This window comes from Balaenoptera acutorostrata, chromosome 13 (genome assembly GCF_949987535.1).
Source record: "Balaenoptera acutorostrata chromosome 13, mBalAcu1.1, whole genome shotgun sequence".
NCBI lineage: Eukaryota > Metazoa > Chordata > Mammalia > Artiodactyla > Balaenopteridae > Balaenoptera > Balaenoptera acutorostrata.
In genome coordinates, this window is record NC_080076.1 from 64,342,713 (window position 1) to 64,364,024 (window position 21,312).

The 21,312-nt window shown below is 40.4% G+C and overlaps 2 protein-coding genes across 35 annotated transcripts in view; one reads left to right on the forward strand and one right to left on the reverse strand.

The window, feature by feature from the left end:
• PRELID3A (PRELI domain containing 3A) overlaps positions 1-21,312 on the forward strand; it is a 206,880-nt gene that overhangs the window by 60,226 nt on the left and 125,342 nt on the right. For 6 of the 28 annotated variants that reach the window (XM_007196222.2, XM_028162370.2, XM_057526515.1 and 3 more), the window contains exon 6: positions 16,451-16,514. The exons of 4 other annotated variants lie outside the window; for them this stretch is intronic. In XM_007196222.2, the coding sequence (XP_007196284.1) occupies positions 16,451-16,468 (18 nt within the window). In that variant the 3' untranslated portion in view covers positions 16,469-16,514. 18 more of the 28 variants (XM_028162377.2, XM_057526525.1, XM_057526524.1 and 15 more) reach the window with 14 other exon arrangements.
• The window catches only part of SPIRE1 (spire type actin nucleation factor 1), a 216,406-nt gene continuing 211,609 nt past the window's right edge, over positions 16,516-21,312 (reverse strand). For all 7 annotated transcript variants that reach the window (XM_057526508.1, XM_057526507.1, XM_057526506.1 and 4 more), the window contains one exon: positions 16,516-19,764. In XM_057526508.1, coding sequence (XP_057382491.1) covers positions 19,506-19,764 — 259 coding nt within the window. In that variant the 3' untranslated portion in view covers positions 16,516-19,505. The remainder of the gene's footprint in view (positions 19,765-21,312) is intronic.

Genomic DNA, 21,312 nt, shown 5'->3' on the forward strand with positions numbered 1-21,312 from the left:
CCCACCCTCCCATGTCCCCTGCCTCTTGTTTGTAGAAAAGCTTTAGCCTCCTAGGCCTTCCCCAATTTCCAAAGAGCAAATTTAATCAGAGAAGTGAGAAAATGCAGAAACAAATGAAAACAGTCAAGCAAGTCAAAGTAATGATAATTCAGCCATTAAACGAACTCAAGGAGCTTTAGTTCCTCTTCAAGGGCTATAGGTAATATCCTGAACTATATCCTGAGTTGTTTTGCAGATACTAAACCCTCACCAGGTGGAGAAGTTAACTGCATGTTGACCACAAGCACATAGACCCCTAGAGTGGTTAGAATCAGAAGGCTGATGATGTTAACTGCTGAAATACCACCCTGTTACCTCACCACCCACCAATCAGACAAATGTCCACAGGCTGATATGGCACCCATGACCCTCTCCCTCACCTTGCCTTTAAAAACCCTTGGCTGAAGGACGTCAGGGAGTTTGGGTCTTTTGGGCACGAGCTGCCCATTCTCCTTGCTTGGCCCCATGTTGGGTGCCTTGCAGTAAATGCTGTACTTTCCTTCACCACAACCTAGTGTCAGTAGGTTGGCTTTGCTGCATGTTGGGCAAGCAGACCCAAATTTGGCTGGAAAACAATTTTGGTGACCCAGGTGGGCCTTCCATCCCCAGTGGGCATCTTGCCAATGGCACACTGGCCCCTGGCCATTGGCAGCTCATGGATCCTGTCCAGCAGCTGCCTGAGCACTTTTTTCTCAGGAGCAGCCCCAAGTGCTTGCACTGACTGGACATTGCTGGCCCATGGCAGTTTTGATTCCATGGTGAAGGAAACTAGGCTCTGGTCATGATCTGGTCTGGTCTGTGAGACCTCTCTGGTAAGTGGCAGAATTTCCTATGTGACTACACCAGGGTATTCTTCCCTACTGGGTTGCCTTGCTTGGAATTTTCCTTTTGGCAGGGGCTGTGTGGAGGGGAGACGTAAAACTTGGTCATCTGGTTTTAAGTGGAATGCCACTTTAATTGGATTTCCCCTTCTGGGTCGAGGAGTCCCTCAGCCATCCAGCACTGCCTGAGTGGTAATTGGAAAACTCCCTGTTAGACCAAGGCTGATCTGCACCCCTGTCTGGAATTCCAAATAAGAAACTTTCCATTCTCATGCTAGGGAACTACAACCCTGAAAGGCCACCAGATAACACTCTGCCTGGTTCTGATGTGTTTCTGGAAATATCTGCAAAATGAGAAAAAGGGGGGGGGCAGGAATTGGAGCTCTGTTCCATCTCGTAGTCCCCTGGGATGTATTTTGCAAAACTGGGAGAGCTTTAGTTATGCTCCTACAAAGAGATAGAAAGAAAATGATTTTTCCAACACTGTGTGGCCACAATATTCTTTAGACTTGAGAAAAATTCCAAAACTGGTTCTTTTTTTACTCAGAGAAAACTGGCTTGATAAAATATTTTTTCAAAATTCTGATCCTGCGAGAACAAAAGTATTCCTAGGAGAAAGCTTTAAGTTATAACTCTTATCATGTCCTTGGAATGCAAACACAGTCCACAATGCCTGAGACTACAGCCTTGGGTTAATCAGTAGAACCTGAAACTGAAAGGAAAAAAGGGAAAAGAGGCTTAAAATTCAAGTGAGTAAATTTACTCCAACTGTTATTTATAAACTAATGAGTTTTTTTTTTTTAATTTATTTATTATTTATTTATTATTTATTTTTGGCTGTGTTGGGTCTTCGTTTCTGTGCCAGGGAACTAATGAGTTTTATAATGTCTGATTCATGACTAAGTTTTAAAATAAAGCTATGAGATCTCTGATTCTGTCTTCATGTAAAAATGAATCTATGAATGAGCTCTATTTAATTTGCTTAAAGGAAATTAAGTGCTTATATAAATTCTCAGAAATACAACAGAAACTCTCACGTGATCTGGGGAATATTCAATATTAAATTAATATCTGGCATTAAAGTTATAGTTTGTTGGTTTAATTAATACAAAAATGTCTTTACAGTCATCAATATTAAATATAATACTTTTATCATACCTAGATTTAATAGAAGCCAAATAAGTTCATATTATATCTGCTGTAAAATTTGTCAGCAAAACAAATTAACTTGGTATGATGATATTTTCATAAGCACTGAAATAGAGATAAATGGGATAGAAGCTTTTAGGTGAACTCTTTAGGAATAATTATGCTTTAATTTCTCCAGAGGTTGGTAACTTGAAATTTTAGAATTTTACTAAATTAAGGTAAATGATGAGAATTCATTGAATGTTTAGATCATTTTTTTTTTAATTTTATTTATTTATTTATTTATTTATGGCTGTATTGGGTCTTCGTTTCTGTGTGAGGGCTTTCTCTAGTTGCGGCAAGCGGGGGCCACTCTTCATCGCGGTGCGCGGGCCTCTCACTATCGCGGCCTCTCTCGTTGCGGAGCACAGGCTCCAGACGCGCAGGCTCAGTAATTGTGGCTCATGGGCCTAGTTGCTCCGTGGCATGTGGGATCTTCCCAGACCAGGGCTCGAACCCGTGTCCCCTGCACTGGCAGGCAGATTCTCAACCACTGCGCCACCAGGGAAGCCACCTAGATCATTTTTAATTAAGATAAAATACTGGAATATTGATTGCTAGGCAAGTCTAAGTTTGCCTATCTCTCTATCTTCTTATGAGAGAAAAGCCTAAAAACGTACGTTTATTAGACAAATGTCTTGGACCATGTTAAAAGAAAGAAATTATGCTATGAGAAAATGTATGTTTTTAAAGGTTATGGAATGTTTTCATTAAATGTGCCAGTCAGGAAATGCTGAAACAGTTCACAATTGCTTGCTTCTTGGTTTTTGCTAGAGAATAAGGTTTTTAAAGCTTAAAAATTACTATATGCAATTAAACTACTAAAGATAGTAAGGGAAGCTTTACAATATGTAAAGAAAGTAGTATATATGTTGTCAATGAGAGACGGTATAAAGAATGGAAATATTTTGTTAAGTGAAAAAAAGTAATTTTATTCTAGAGCTGGTTGTTTCTGGATGAGAAAGAAAATAAGGGACAAACTAATATGGATACAGAAAGTGATAGAATGTTTGTGGAAAAGGAACCTTGAGAAAAGAGTTTTGTTCGTGGTCAGCATTGGTTAAGATTAGATTCAATTTAATTAAGTAAATAAATTTTGTTACTAAAAGTAGGCTGGTACAAACTGGAGTTTGATTTTCTCTGTTAAGAGAACAAAGTTTTCCTGCAATATTGAGCTGCTTTTGATAACAGATTATAAGCTTCATAGGTTTCTTTCTCTGGCTGACGTTGGGATGTTTCAAAGGGCCTGTACAGCATCTCAGTGAGAAATATTAAACTAATTAGAATTATTTGGTATATTAAATTACATGAGAAGCATTGGCAAATGAGTGGTGATAAACATTCTTAGGTTATACTGTATGGATAAATGTCATTAGTATAAGTGTTCTAGAAATTATATGAAGTTCCTAAAATTTGAATATGTCCTGATATTATGTTATCAGTCAATTTTAGCTATTATCTTAAAATGTCGTTTATCAACTTGGTTAAGTTTGTCCAATTGCATTTTAATCAGATCTTTACCTGTGCCTGTTTAAGTCTTTTTTCATCCATGGAGAGTTATTGTTTCACTCTGATGCTTTTGCAAAAATGCTTCATCTTCAAGACAATTCATAGAAAAGACTTTTGGACAAGTATAGGTTTCTGATAACTTTCAGATCATACAGCTGAACTCGGTAAGAAATTAAAGAATTATAATAGAAACCCTAATGACCTCATAAAACTGTTTACCAAATGTTTGTCTCCCTATCAAAATGGAAAGAAAATTCTCTAGTAAAGTTGTCACAGAGTATAACTAATCATGACATGTATCACTGCTTGTTTTAAGTCTATTGCTAGAAGCACATGTACAATGTTTATGAGACAATTCAGTATAATTGATAAAATGTATAGCCTATAAAATGCTTCCCCGTTAATCTAGCTCTGAGCTTGTTTACTGTCAGTTTTCCCCCCAATGTGGACAACTAGGCAAATGTGTGTACACACAAAAGTAGGCCTAGCACTGAGGGACAGGATAACCAGGGTAGGCAACTACCACCCTGGGCATCAGAGGGCAGGCAACTACCACCCTGGCATCGAGGGACAAATATTTTGATCATCAATGCTTTCTATAGAAAGATTTGCAATCAAAAGGGGAAAATGACGGAGGAAATTTTCACATATTGAGGTAGGGGGATGTCATTCTGGCGTACACATGATTTAACTTGAACTTTAGGCTAATCAAAACAGTCTGTTTATGGCCTATTAAACATACATCGTATATCTGCTTGGTTAACCATTAAATGAAATAATGCATTTAAAAAAATAAAAATAGAATAACCATGGTTCAGGCATCCAAATGGAGCTGGGTGTCCATTGTGGACATGGTTTCAGACGTGTTCCTGTATTACTGAGAACTTAAATTTTCTGAATTGTATCAGATTCAAGGACACCACCAGCTGTTCTCAAAACATTATCTGCTAGCAGCTGCCATCTTTTGGTCATAAGGTCTCCTCTTGTAACTATGAAACCTTTCTCTTACTTTAGGAATAGTAATGGCAAATGAGACAACTCAAGACGTAGCCTGCCAGCAGAAGGCACTACATTCTTTAACAAGAATAATACGAGAAAATAAAATTGCTTTAAATTTTGTTTTAGCAAAAAAGGAGCTATATGTGTAAGTGGTCAGTAGCTCCTGCTATGTATATATTAACACCCCGGAAAAGCTGAAACCCAAATAAATAGAATAATTCCGAAGGTTACTTGGTTACAGAATGTATGTAAAGAGGAATGACCCACTTCAAAACTTATTTTTTCTGATTGCTATCTGGAATAGGAAGACTCTTTCAGGGACTACTACAAGGGTGTGCATTTTGGTCATTATCATCACTGTAATATGAGTACTAATTTTCAAATATTTGTTCAGGTACTATGACAGAGGAATCAGGGACTTCCCTGGTGGTCCAGTGGTTAAGACTCCCATGTTTCCACTGCAGGGGGGTACAGGTTCAATCCCTGGTCGGGGGATTAAGATCCTGCGTGCTGTGCTGTGCGGTGAAAAAAAAAAGACAAAGCAATCAAAGAGAGAGGTAATATTTTTCATAATACAAAATATTGATGCTAAGCTTGAGACTTGAGAATTCTTTAAAATTAAAGTCAATGAAAGATTTGACAGCCAATATGGTGGAGTAGAAAGACCCTGAGCTCACCTTCTCTCACGAGCACGCCAAAATCACAACTATCTGCAGAACAACCATTGACGAAAAAGACTGGAACCTACCAGAAAAGATCTTCTAAAAAAAGCAACCCCAACAAGACAGGAGGGGCATACACATGATATAATCAAAATTCCATACCTCTCCCTTGGGTGGGCAACACACACCTGGAGAATAATTATATTGCAGAGGTTCTCCTACAGCAGTGAGAGTTCTGAGCCCCACATCAGGCTCCCCAGTCTGGAGGTCCAGCACCAGCAAGATGAGCCCCCAGAGCATTTGGCTTTGAAAGCCAGCAGGGCTTAACTGGAGGAGGCCCACAGGACTGGGGAAATAAGAGACTTCACTCTTAAAGGGTGCACACAAAATCTCATGCACCCTGGGACCCAGGGCGAAAGCAGTAATTTGATAGGAGCCTGGGCCAGACCTACCTGCAGGTCTTGAAGAGTCTCCTGGAGAGGTGGGGGGTGGCTGCAGCTCACCCTGGAGACATAGACACTGGGGGCAGACATATTGGGGAACTTTCAGCTGCGTGAACACTACTGAGGCTGGTGGCTGACACCTTGGATCATCAGTGCCAAGTCCTGGCCCCACCAAACAGCCTGCAGGTGCCAGTGCTGGGACACCTACCGAAGGCCACTTCTCCAAGGTCAAGAAATGTAACCAACCTACCACATACATAAAAATACAAATAGCAACTCAGACAAAATGATGTGGCAGAAGATTATGTTCCAGACGAAGGAAAAAGATAAAACCCCAGAAGAAGAACTAAGTGAAGTGGAGATAGGTAATCTACCCAAGAAAGAGTTCAGAGTAGAGATAATCAAAAGAACTCTGAAGGGGAATGGATGCACAGAGCAAGAAGTTAGAAGTTTTTCACAAAGAATTAGAAAACAGAACAACCAGAGATGAAGAATACAGTAACTGAAATGAAAAATACACGAGAAGGAATCAATAGTAGACTAAATGATTCAGAAGAACAGATCAATGAGCTGGAAGACAGAGTAGCAGAAATCACTGCCGCTGAACAGAAAAAAGTAAAAATGAAAAGAAATGGGGACAATTTGAGAGACCTCTGGGACAATATCAAGTGCACTAGTAGGGGTCCCAGAAGGAGAAGAGAGGGAGAAAGGGCCTGAGAAAATATATGAAGAGATAATAGCTGAAAACCTCCCTAACCTGGGAAAGGAAAGAGTTACCCAAGATCAGGAAGCACAGAGAGTCCCATACAGGATTAACCCAAAGAGGAACACACCAAGATGCACTGTAGTCAAAATGACAAAATTTATAAAAGATAGAATATGAAAAGCAGCAAATAACACACAAAGGAGCTCCCATAAGGCTATCAGCTGATTTTTCAGCAGAAACTCTGCAGGCCAGAAGGGACTGGCACAATATATTTAAAGTGATGAAAGGGAAAAACCTACAACCAAGAATACTCTACCCAGCAAGGCTCTCATTCAGATTTGATGGAGAAATCAAAAATTTTACAGACAAGCAAAAGCTAAAAGAATTCACCGCCACACCAGTTTTACAACAAATGTTAAAGGAAGTTCTCTAGGTGAAAAATAAAAGGCCACAACTAGAAACAAGAAAGTTGCAGAATGAAAAAGCTCACCAGTAAAGACAAACATACAGTAAAGGTAGGAAATCATCCACACACAAAGCTAGAAGGGAGTTAAAAGACAAAAGTAGTAAAATCATCCGTATCCACAATAAGCAGTTAAGGGATAACAAAAACAATTAGATGTAAAATATATCAAAAACAGTAATTGTGAGGGGAGGAGAGTACAAATGCAGGGTATTTAAAATGCATTGGAAATTAAGAGATCAGCAACTTAAAATAATCATGTATATATAAATACTGCTATACCAAAACCTCATGGTAACCACAAGCCAAAAATATGTAATAGATAAACACACAAAAAAGAAAAAGGAATCCAGACATAATAGTAAAGATAGTCATCAAATCACAACAGAACAAAGGGAGGAAAGAGGAAAAAAAGACCTACAAAAACAAATCCAAAATAATTAAATGGGACTTCCCTGGTGGTCCAGTGGTTAAGAATACGTGCTTCCACCTCAGGGGACGTGGGTTCAATCCCTGGCCCAGGAACTAAGATCCCACATGCTGCACAGCCAGAGGAAAAAAAAAAAAAATGGCAGTAAGAACATATGTACTGATAACTACATTGAATGTAAATGGACTAAATCCTCCAACCAAGAGACACAGACTGGCTAAATGGATACAAAAACAAGACCCATATATATGCTACCTACAAGAGACTCACTTCAGATCTAGAAATTCATACAGACTGAAAATGAGGGGATGGAAAAAGGTGTTCCACACAAATGGAAATCAAAAGAAAGCGAGAGTAGCAATACTTACATCAGACAAAATAGGCTTTAAATTGAAGACTGTTACAAGAAACAAAGAGGGACGCTACATAAGAAGATATAACAATTGTAAACATATAGGCACCCAACATAGGAGCACCTCAATATATAAGGCAAATATTAACAGACATAAAAGGAGAAAGTGACAGTAACACAATAGTAGTGGGGGACCATAATACCCCACTTACATCAATGGACAACTCATCCAGACAGAAAATCAATAAGAAAACACAGGCCTTAAATAACACATTAGACCAACTTGACTTGATTGGTATTTATAGAGCATTCCATCCAAAAGCAGCAGAATACACATTTTTTCCAACTGCACATGGAACATTCTCCAGGATAGATCACATGCTAGGTCACAAAACAAGCCTTGGTATGTTTAAGAAAACTGAAATCACACAAGCATCTTTTCCAACCACAACACTATGAGACTAGAAATGAACTACCAAAAAAAAAACACTGCAAGAAACCCAAACAGGTGGAAGCTAACAACATGCCACTAAACAACCAATGGCTCACTGAAGAAATCAAAGAGGAAGTTAAAAAATACCTAGAGACAAATGAAAATGAAAACACAATGACCCAAAAACCTAAAGGACATGGCAAAAGCAGTTCTAAGAAGGAAGGTTATAAAGATACAAGCTTACCTCAGGAAACAAAGTCTCAAGCAGCCTAATTTTACACGTAAAGCAACTAGAGAAAGAAGAACAAACAAAACCCAAAGTTAGTAGAAGGAAAGAAATCATAAAGATCAGAGCAGAAATAAATGAAATAGAGACTAAAACAAAAACAAAACCAAAAAACAACAGAAAAGATCAATGAAACCAAAAGCTGGTTCTTTGAAAAGATAAACCTTTAACCAGACTCATCAAGAAGAAAAGGAAGAGGGCCCAAATCAATAAAATCACAAATGAAAAAGAAGTTACAACCAATACCACAGAAATACAAAGGATCATAAGAGACTACTACAAGCAACTATATGCCAATAAAATGGACAACCTAAAAGAAATGGACAAATTCTTAGAAAGGTACAATCTCCCAGGACTGAACAAGGAAGAATTAGAATATGAACAGACCAATTACCAATACTAAAATTGAATCAGTAATTTAAAAACTCCCCCAAAACAAAAGTCCAGGACCAGACTTCTGTGGCTTCTTCACAGGTGAATTAGCGAAGAGTTAACACCCATCCTTCTGAAACTATTAAAAAAAATTGCAGAGGAAGGAACACTTCCAAACTCATTCTGTGAGGCCACAATCACCCTGATGCCAAAACCAGACAAAGATATCACACTCAAAAAAAGAAAATTACAGACCAATATCACTGATGAACATAGATGTAAAACTCAACAAAATACTAGTGAACTGACTCCAACAATACATTAAAAGGATCATACACCATGATCAAGTGGGATTTATCCCAGGGATGCAAGTATTTCTCAACGTCCATGAATCAATCAATGCAATATAACATATTAACAAACTGGAGAATAAAAACATTCGATCATCTCAGTAGATGCAGAAAAAGCTTTTGATAAAATTCAACATCCACTTATGATAAACTCTTCAGAAAGTGGGCATAGAGAGAACATACCTCAACATAATAAACGCCATATATGACAAACTCATACACAACAGCTAATACCATACTTAACAGTGAAAAGCTAAAACCATTCCCTATAAGATAAGGAAAAAGACAAGGATGACCACACTTGCCACTTTTATTCAACATAGTTTTGGAAGTCCTAGCCATGGCAATCAGAGAAGAAAATGAAATAAAAGGGATGCAAACTGGAAAGGAAGAGGTAAAACTGTCACTGTTTGCAGATGACATACTATACATAGAAAATCCTAAAGATGCCACCTGAAAACTACTAGAGCTCATCAATGAATCTGGTAAAGTTGCAGGATACAAAATTAATACGCAGAAATCTGTTGCATTTCTATAGATTAACAATGAACTATCAGAAAGAAAAATTAATGAAACAATCCTATGTACCATTGCATCAAAAAGAATAATATACTTAGGTATAAACCTACCTAAGGAGGCAAAAGATCCATACTCTGAAAACTATGAGACACTGATGAAAGAAACTGAAGACCACACAGATGGAAAGATATAGTGTGTTCTTGGATTGGAAGACTCAATACTGTTAAAATGACTGTACTACCCAAAGTAATCTACAGATTCAATGAAATCCCTATCAAATTACCAATGGCATTTTTCACAGGATTAGAACAAAAAAATTTTTTTTTATTAGAACAAAATTTTTTTTAAATTTGTATGGAAACAGAAAAGACCCTGAATAGCCAGAACAATCTTGGGAAAGAATGGAGCTGGAGCAATCATGCTCCCTGACTTCAGACTATACTACAGAGCTACAGTCATCAAAACCGTATGGTACTGGCACAGAAACAGACACATAGATCAATGGAACAGGATAGATAGCCCAGAAATAAACCCATGAACGTATGGTCAATTAATCTATGACAGAGGAGGCAAGAATATACAATGGAGAAAAGACAGTCTCTTCAATAAGTGATGCTGGAAAAACTGGACAGTTACAGCTAAAAGAATGAAATTATAACATTCTCTAACACCATATACAAAAATAAACTTAAAATGGATTAAAGACCTAAATGTAAGACCAGACACTATAAAACTACTAGAGGAAAACATAGGCAGAATGCTCTTTGACATAAATTGCAGCAATATTTTTTTGGATCTGTTTCCTGGAGTAATGGAAACAAAAGCAGAAATAAATAAACAAACTAATTAAACTTAAAAGCTTTTGCACAGCAAAGGAAACCATAAACAAAACGAAAAGACAACCTATGGAATGGGAGAAAATTTTGCAAATGATGCAACCGACAAGGGATTGATATCCAAAATATACAAATAGCTCAAACAATTCAATAACAAAAAAAACCAAACAACCCAATCAAAAAATGGGCAGAAGATCCAAATAGACATTTCTCCAAAGAAGACATACAGATGGCCAACAGGCACGTGAAAAGATGCTCAACATCACTAATTATTAGAGAAATGCAAATCAAAACTACAATGAGGTATCACCTCACACCGGTCAGAATGGCCGTCATCAAAAAATCTACAAATAATAAATGCTGGAGAGGATGTGGGGGAAAGGGAACCCTCTTACACTGTTCTGGCAGGAATGTAAATTGGTGCAGCCACTACAGAGAACAGTATGGAGGTTCCTTTAAAAACTAAAAACAGAGTTACCATATGATCCAACAATCCCATTCCTGGGCATATATCTGGAAAAGATGAAAACTCTAATTCAAAGAGATACATGCACCCCAATGTTCACAGCAGCACTATTTACAATAGCCAAGACATGGAAACAACCTAAATGTCCATCAATGGATGGATGAATAAAGAAGCTGTGGTACATACATACAGTGGAATATTACTCAGCCATAAAAAAGAGTGAAATAATGCCATCTGCAACAACAAGGATGGACCTAGAGATTATCATACTAAGTGAAGTCAGAGAAAGACAAATATCATGCATCACTTATATGTGGAAAAAATGATACAAATGAACTTATATACAAACAGAAATAGACCCACAGACATAGAAAACAAAGTTACAGTTACCAAAGGGGAATGGGGGTGAGGGATAAATTAGGATTTGAGGATTAACATATACACACTACTATATATAAAACAGATAAGCAACTGTATAGCACAGAGAACTATACTCAGTATATTGTAATAACCTATAAGGGAAAAGAATACGTGTGTGTGTGTGTATACACACACCCATGTATAACTGAATTACTTTGCTGTACACCTGAAACACTGTAAATCAATTATACCTTAACTTTAAAAAATAATAAAGTCAATGACTTTCTCTCCTCTTATCCTGAAAATTTGGCTTTGCCCCCATTCAGCAGTTAGTAGCCAGAGCAGTCATCATTCCTGTTCCCCTCAGGATTGAGGAATATCAAAGAAAAGGGGGGACTGAAACCGGGCAGGACCCTGTGGGGCCTTCCTTGTGACAGACCCCACCCTCCTGTGTCCCCTGCCTCTTGTTTGTAGAAAAGTTTTAGCCTCCTAGGCCTTCCCCAATTTCCAAAGAGCAAATTTAATCAGAGAAGTGAGAAAATGCAGAAACAAAGGAAAACAGTTAAGCAAGTCAAAACAATAGTTTAGCCATTAAACAAAGTCAGAGACCTTTAGTTCTTCCTCAAGGGCAATAGAAAATATCCTGAGTTGTTTTGCAGATACTAAATCCCCCACCAGGTGGAGAAGTTAACTACATGCTGACCATCGGCACACAGACCCCCCAGAGTGGTTGGAACCAGAAGGTTGATGATGTTGACTCCTGCAATACCACCCTGTTACCTCACCACCCACCAATCAAACGTCCACAAGTTGATTAGGCACCCTGACCCTCTCCCTCCCCTTGCCTTTAAAAACGCTTACCTGAAAGCCATCAGGGAGTTCAGGTCTTTTGATCATGAGCTGCCCATTCTCCTTGCCTGGCCCCATATTGGGTGCCCTGCAATAAATGCTGCACTTTCCTTCACAACCCGGTGTCAGTAGATTAGCTTTGCTGTGTGTCGGACGAGTGAAATCAAGTTTGGTTCAGTAGTTCAGTAACGTGCTCAATTACTGGTAGCTATTATTAGCTACTAAAAATCAGCAAAATATTTTAAAAGTTATTAATAGTAACAGCACAAAATATCTAATCTCATAAAACTTACCTTTTATCTTCCCTTATTTTCTTTTTTTGGCCAAATTATTTTAATATGACAAATTTGAAATCACTTAATATATTTTATTTCAGCCCAGTTGGCACATAAATTTTAATCAAAGTATTATGATTACTACCATACTATGAAAAGGGCAAGTAGTAAAAAGGTAACGAGTACGAGCTCAGTGCTGATAAACATGTGCTTCTTTGCATTTATGTAGTGGCTTCAATTATGGGTCTTTAACATCTGCCCATCAATTTGTTAATGGAAAAAGCTGGGTCAGGAGGCTGGACTGTACATGGTGGCTCCACCCAGGGGCTCTGGAAGTGGAAGAGTGCCTGGAGAGGAACTGTGATGAGTGGCATTTACAAGAGTGGGGTCGGAAACCCAGACTGGCAAGTAGGGTTTCTGCGAGCTGCAGGTGACCAACAGATGCATGAGCTGCTGACTCAAGCCTCCCTATTCTAATTGGCCACGTTAGGGCTGCGGTGATTTGTTGGCTTAGGATTGTACTCCTGCCTTAAAGGAAAAACACAGGGCTGTACATGGCCCTTACGTGTTAAAGAGCACAGACTACACACTGTCTCAGCTGTTTTGAAGACGTTGATGGTTCCATCTTTGTATTGCTGACTTATTCTCATTTCCATATTGAACCTGCTCATTGACTCCACAAACATTTATTGAGCACCTGTTGCATGCCAGATAGTTTTCCAAATCTAGGGATGTGGCAGTAAAGAAATCTGACAAATATCCGTGTCTTCATGGAACAATGTAATAGATGCTGAGTGCAGTGGAGAAAAAGAAGATGCAGAAGGAGTAGGAAAGGCAGGAAGCACTGCAGAGACATGGCAGGCGAGAAGCTATTGGAAGCAGCCCCTTGCTGGGGAGGAAGCCTGTTCTGTAGAGCTGTGAGACAGAACCAGGGAGTAAACGACTGCGTGAACGACACAAGGGCTCTGTCCCAGCTATTGGACCTGTTCAGTGATGGAACTTGGCAGAGCATAAGCATCTGCCTGGCCCTGGACGTGTTTCATCAGGGCTGAGAACTGCGAGGGCCAAAGAGACAAGCTTCTTGGCCGGGGGTCCCATTACCACACACGGGAGGTGTGTAGACTGGGGACCCCTGTAGCTGTGGTAACTATTTCTTTGATTAAGCTGGACACCAAGAGTTGTCTGTACTTTTGTTTCCACTTAACACAATTAAAAGTCTGTTACATGTAGTCATCCCTCCAGCTACTTGCTTCCCTTTACGTCTCGACAGGAGCACACGTCACACTGTGGGAACAGAGACCTGCCAAGACAGACCACGTCTTTCCATCGTGCAGGGCTGGGAGATGAACCACCAGTAACCGGATGGTGCCAACACAAAGTGGCGGGTGCAGAGGTGTTTGTTTGGGTTTTTTTGTCTGTTTTTAATATATGTCAACTCATCTTTCTGTTTGCTTTTTTTTTTTTAATTTTGGGAGATGGACTCAGGTTCTTTATAGCAAATAGTGAAACTGAACTTGCCTTTGCCTCCCCAAGTTTCAAATAAATGTAGCATATACTGTTTCTTGCATTCATGTAATATAATCAGGTTCGTCATCAATACAGAGAAATATTGTTTAATAACACTTCGCTTCAGTAAAAGTGCTGGTGTGGATGCACAGAGATATGAGTTTCTCACTACAGTGGATCATGCTCTCGGTTACTCACTGTTAGTGTTTGTGCAGTACTGGTTCTTTGGCCCCATGTGTTGTGTCTCTCCTGGTTAAAAGTGACCTCAGAGACCACCTCGTCCAACACCCTCACTTTAAAATTGAAACTGAAATCCAGAAATGTTAAGGTGCTTTCCCAATGTCTGATAGCTGTTTTGCTGCCATGCTGGAGCACAGTTTAGTTAGAACCATTTTAGATACTTGAGACCAGGTACTGCTGGAAGGCTCTGCTTCGCTAATTACAGACTAGTTTTTTTTTTCCAGTTATCAGAAAGCTCTTTGCAAGTGAATACCATTGTGGAACAGAGTCAGCTCCAGTTCCTACCATGAAGGAGGTGTGCCCACCACCGGCTGCACCAGGAGGAGTGCCTTAGGCCACCACAGGAGCCACGCAGAAGTGGGGGTGTCCAGCCAATTACACCCACAGTGCTCAGTCCAAGCTCACAGTCTGTGGATCTGACTCCTTAAATGACCTTGAGATTGTGGTAGGATGACCCAAGTCATCTTCCCTTCCTTGGTGGACAGCTGAAATCTTCTCAGGCTTCTTCTGTCTTTGGGGTGTCTAAGATCAAAGATTTTTCCCTTTAAACGAGAAGTTATTCTGTTTTCTGTTTACACCTTAGGCTCCCTGCTGCAGGAGCTACACTGCTGAGGTTTACCTGTGCAGAATCTTGCTCTTCCTTCTCTTTCTCCCAAGTGATTTCCTGCAGCTTTTACACCATGTTTGCTTAGGAATTTGATATTCAGTTTAGCTCTCCGGAAATCCTCAATTTCTCTTTGGCATTTCCACTCTCCCAAACACTGTTGCTCCCGGAAAAGTTTGGGGTGTGACATTTTCTGCTGTGTTACCCTAGGGAAAGGAACTGGGGGAGGCAGGCCAGGGACCAACAGATGATTCCTGCAGTTACATGGGAACATCAAAGCAAAGAAGAATTATACAGAAGGGCAAACTTCTAGTGAGGCTGCCCCTTCTTTCTAGCCACTCCTGAGGGAAGGAAGTTCCGCCTTTTCTTCAATTCATAGACAGTCACGTTCGTTGGAGCCACTCTGAGAGCACTTACTCCTAGTACAGGAGCCAGCATCTGGCCCCCTGGGTGAGTGGGACATCCAGGTGATCCCTCAGCTTTTAAGCCCCAGGGACATAAGTGAACTTTAATTAATGCCCCAGTTTTCAAGAGCCCACTTTTAGAGAACTGTGTCCTGTCAGTTCTGAAGCCCTTTTACTTCCACTACTTCGATGGTAAGGAAGTGGCTCAGATTTTGCCACCAGCATCACAATCCAACAGCAGAAACAGCTGTAGAATGTTCCACACAGTAAAATCTATTCTAAATAGATAAATATATACATCATACACAAATGGAACGAGCCAGAACAGCATTGTGAATTCAGTCTGCCAGGTAACTGCACCTGAACATTTAATTAGTGCAAGCAGAATTTTATATTAAGTAGGTTCTTAGCTCTTAAATTTTTTTGGATGAGCAAAGGGAGATATTTCTAGACATGGGCCTTAGGCTGACATGCAGGAAGAAGGCACATTCTGATGAATGTATGTGTATGTGTGTGTGTAACTGGAGTCTTGAAACACATCATATGTGCAATCAAGCCCTTACCTAGAAGAGTACTCCTTATGGAATTCTAGACTCTGATGATTTGCAACTATACAACTTCTCAACAGGAGCTGAGAAGGAAAAAGAAAGATGCAGTTAAATAAGGGTTACCCAGAGCTTCCCTTCCTGGTACCCGACCTCTCTGTGTCTCTGGAATCCAGGAGGCACAAGGCAAGGGCTGTGACCCGGATTCAGAAAGTCAGTGAACATTAGAATTATGAGCTGACATCTTGTTACACAGGTCACAGAGAAACTTTAGCAGAAAAAGAGCCTAAAATATATCTGGCAAATAAGTAATGAATTAATATCACACTCAATATCACGTAATGTTTAAGATACGTAAAGGGCTAATGATGCTCTATATTTAGTTAACAAAAAGACAAAAGAACTTTCCTAAATTCATTCTGGGTTTAATCTTCCTAATTTTTTCTCGACCCTTTAAGAGCTACAGCAAGAAATTTTCTTCATTGGACATTTTAAGAATATATACCTTGAGGAATTCAATTGAGGAAAAAAAATAAAAGCTTTATCTTTCTATACATAATTTGTCTCCATAGATGTGACTTCTTATATAATAAGTGTTATATATACTATTTATAGATTTTAGTTTCCTACCCTGCTGAGCTGAAAAAGGAGGCAGGCTGCTCGGTGACACAGCAGGGTTACAGTGACTGCTCATTTTCATTTATTTTTCCAGTGTGGTCCTTGTAGATTGTATTTCTCAAGTTGATCGTAAACTGCTGATGTCATATAAATATATCTTGTCTTCCTAACCTAGGTGGTTTCCAACAGCTAGTTACCAAAAGACATCATCATTTTACAACAGGAACTCCACACAGAAGGTATGATGGAAAGTCATTTATTTTCCCCTCGATAAATTTTAAAATAAAACACTTCAATGGAAAACGTTTAGTACTGTCATGTCATGCTGAATGCCAGCAGTACCTTGACTTTTATACACACAGGAAGCCAGGTCAACGTGTACACATTTCCCCATGGCCCTTCAACAGTTTTGCATGTACAAAATTGTCTGCTATTTTGCTTTAGCAAACAGCAACATAATTTAAAACTTTCATGTCTCCTATGTGACACCTAAAATCAGTCCAACATTTATTAATACAGTTAGAAAAATAAAAGCCTTAAAAAATTCACGGTATGAGCTCACGGTGCTAATCACATGACGTGAGTTTATGAGTTCACGGGATCTCATCAAATGTAAGATCATTTTAAAAACTACATAACAACTTTCTGGTTTAATTTGAAAGGCTTAAGACTTGAAATCTAGTAAGACTGTTAAGTCGATGTACAAATCAATTACTTGATTTAACTTTTACTTGCCTTGGGAGAGTTAATTCTCATTGTCCACTGAATGAACGCCTTTCAAATATTAATAACTATATTACAGTATTTACAAGCTTTCTTATCTATCCTGAACTGATAGAAAGTTCAGCTGTGAGAAGGGTGAGCTCATGAGGCAGGGGATGCAAGGGAGGGTGTGAGCCTGGAGGGAGAGGGTGAAAGTGAAGCCCCCCGCTGGGAAACATCAGGCTCTAGGAGACCAGCCAGCCAATGACGCTGTTGTTGTCAGACCAGAAGTAAGTGCCAACAACCAGGACAAAGAGGAGGCCTGGGAAGGTGTGTCATCCCAGTAGGAAGGGAGGAAGGAAGCTAGGCCTCAGGTCAAACGAGGCTGAGGACTGAAAGCACGCCCCACAGGCTGGCAGTGAATGACCCTCTGGAAGTTACCTGATTTGGTTGAGGTGCTGGGGATACTTGCCATGGATAAGGGAGGGGGTAAGTGCAAGAATTTGTTTTGGCACCAGATGGATAGTGATGCTGATTTGATTTCTACAATATTAGCTGTTCCATGTGCCTTTTTCTACTGTACTTTCTGCAAACTGTCCCACGGAGACCTACCACCCACTTGACCTCTTCAATACACTTGGCAAAGCCCGTTAGTGCTGTGGACGCTCTGCTAAGAGGCGCCCACGATGCCCAGACAGCCTGCACAGTGTCACAAACCTGGAGAAGTGAAGTCAAAGACTAGATGTGCTAGATTTTATGTGCCTTGTGAATGTGGACGGGATTCTCATTGGGGGGGTTTAGTTTCTTGTGTTTTAATAACACCTGTAAACTAGTCGTTATTTTAAAAAGCACACTCTCCTAGGTCTGGTCTGTGCATGGATACAAACACCACCCCATCTCCCTTGCACCCTTCCTGGTGGTTGTTTAGAAGCTGCTCACGCCAAACTTTTATAAATGAGATTCACTCAATATAATGTTTAAAGCTCTTACGTGAGAGTCTTTAAAACTTTAAACATTTCCATAATCAGTAAGGGTTCTCTGGTGGCCCACTTTTACATGCAAATACAGACAAACTGTTAACATGCATTACTTCAGTCAGTTGGTAAAGTTTATTTTGTAAGTGTAAGTAATTTTAAGCCATTTACTAATTTATAAATTTCAGTTACGTAAAACCACTACCAGGGCAGTTCTGAGGTATTACTGTTAATTCGCTATAGAAATGTTCCTGTATTGTGAGGTGGTGTGAAGTGTGACTGCCCTGCCTTTTGGTGAGTGGTGCTGTCACGGCGCTGACGACAGATGTGTCCTAGAGAGCGTTCAGGAAACTGCTGTGCATGTGCATTAACCGAGCTTCCAAACATGACTGGCAACTTGATTGGCTGGTCTGCTGAGCGAACCAAAATCATAAAGACGGCCACAGAATGGGCCACACAAGTCGAGAAATGACAGGTGTACGGTGCTACCTCAACCTGGCTTCATCAAAACCCGTCCTACTCAAGTCACTTACAAGGAGAACGTGTGCAAAAAGCATCCACAAAGCCTATCAATCAATCAGCAGGTTAATTTTAAAGAACTAGACCATGTTTTTTCTTTTAAAATTCATTTATAAAAATAAATTTCAGTTTGAGAACTGAGGTACCAAATTGTGGCTTAATTTAGTCGTGATGGCGAGACTAAACTTATGAAAACCACGGTTGGAAATGTGGGCGCTCCAGCTCGTTCCCTGCGGCGTGGCCGACGTACTCACAGCCCTTCTCCTATTGGCCAAAATACTCAACTTCTGGACAAACTTCTAGCCTGCCCTTGTCCCCAAACGCCACAAAACTTTAAATCTTAGACCTCCAATATAAAACTACTAGTAACCATAATACATTCAAGATAAGGAAAGCCCTGCACCTGCCTCAAGAGACACCGCCCCACTGCCCAGGCACAGACACAGCGTGGGGGACATGGGCGCCCACTTAAGCGTGCAGCTTATTCAGATGCTTTGTACTGGAGCACGGAGTAAAGTCCCTCCCGAGTCTTTATCTCAGAGCAACAATAATTTAAAACCAGTTTGAGAGCATGAGCAAATCCTTGTAGGTTCTGTGCTGTGAGACGGTAACAGCCTGGCCCAGCCTCCAGGGATCTGTGTGCATCAGGTAGGAACACTGTCAAGTGGAAATGCCAATATGACTTACTGCTTAGACTGTGCTGACTTCGATGCCTGTGTTAGACCGATTTCTCACACCAGAAGCTTTCTGCCTCAGTCAGAAAATTATTTGAGGGACAGTAGAGAACTGAACTAAGGAAAAAGTTCCTGGCCTCCAAATCCCCACACACAGAGAAGCAAATTTCAAACTACTGTCCTCTCTCAGTGCAGACAAGGGACTGGCTGATATGAACACAATGTTCAGTCTGTGGAACAGTGTGATGCAGCAAAACCCTGATCTCATGCAAACCCGAACCAGTTAACTTAACTGCGGCGAGAAGACAGCCCCGCTCAGTGTTCTCTCGCAAATGCGACTCTGCACACGAATGCACGGGGCTCAGACCTCACTGATGGTCCTCTCTGAAGGGCAGTACTCCGAAGGGCCTGCTGAGGACACGTAGAAAGACTGCGTTTTCCTTTTCAATCGGGCTCTTTTGTTGGCCAGCACCAGGCTATGCCGGCTTGAGTTGATGATTTCTGAAATGAACTTTTTGCAGTCTACACACACCTCCATGGTGCTCCAGTCCTCCATCAACTCTTTGGGAAATTGGAGTTCTTCATCTGATTTGTCCACAGACTTGGATTTTGAGGACAGTCTGGAAAAAAACAAAACATGTACAACATCCATTATTATTACTTATAGTTCTACTGCAATACTAAGAAAATATGTGCAAAAAAAGTAAATCTGTTGGCAAAACATGATGGAATGGGTGGGTGATTTAGTCATGTCAGTGTTGTCCAAAGAAGAAGTTATAATTGGCAACAACTTTCCAAATATTTTTGGGGACTTCTCTGGTGGCACAGTGGTTAAGAATCCACCTGCCAATGCAGGGGACATGGGTTCGACTCCTGGTACGGGAAGATCCCACATGCCGCGGAGTAACTAAGCCCGTGCGCCACAACTGCTGAAGCCCATGTGCCACGACAACTGACCCGTGTGCTGCAACTACTGAAGCCTGCGTGCCTAGAGCCTGTGCTCCGCAACAAGAGAAGCCACCGCAATGAGAAGCCTGCACACCGCAATGAAGAGTAGCTCCCGCTCACCACAACTAGAGAAAGCCCACACGCAGCAAAGAAGATCCAATGCAGCCAAAAATAAAAAAATAAAGACATGTCAAATTACTAAAAAAAAAAGAAACAAAATATTTTTTAAGAAAGAAACCAGGAAACCTTTTATTAAGAAATAATAATATGGGACTTCGCTGGTGGCGCAGTGGTTAAGAATCCACCTGCCAATGCAGGGGACATGGATTCGAGCCCTGGTCCAGGAAGATCCCACATGCCGCGGAGAAACTAAGCCCGTGCGCCACAATTACTGAGCCTGCGCTCTAGAGCCTGTGAGCCACAACTACTGAGACCGTGTGCCACAACTACTGAAGCCTGTGCACCTAGAGCCCATGCTCCACAACAAGAGAAGCCACTGCAGTGAGAAGCCCGCACACTGCAACGAAGAGTAGCCCCCACTCGCTGCAACTAGAGAAAGCCCACACGCAGCAACGAAAACCCAACGCAGCCAAAAATAAAAATAAAAAAATAACGTTATATAAAAAAAAAATACTACTACTAAAAGCTCTCAGTATCCCTTCTAGAATTTTTGGAAAATAGGATATTCAGAGTATTCACCTGACTACTATACATAGATAGATCATGAACTTCAACAACCGAAATGAAATGAAGTACATGTTGCTAATCTCTCTGATGATTCAGAGAGAACTTCAAGTTCTTTCTCCAGTGACCCTGTGTCATGGTTAATGAACATTAGTTAACTGTAGATGGTAGGTCAGACTACAAGAAACTGAAGTAAATTTATCTTAATCCTACGACAAATCCTGAAAAATTATCTTTGGACCAGCTTTCTTTTCATTTTCATATTTATCAAATGTGCTTCCCCCTCCACAACAATTCTCTATATCTGGGTGACTGACTATTTGGATTCCAGAGAGCTGGAGTTAACTAGACCAAATCATCATAAATGTTTTGGGTAGTTTTTGGAAATAACTAGGAACCATCTACTCATTCACTATTTTAATTAAACCAAACAGGAACGTAGAGCTAGTGCAGGAAAGAACAGACTGTAGTTCGCCTGCCCTGAGCCCGTGGACAGCAGCCATACTCAGAGGTCAGGTTGGGGACTGAGCACAAGG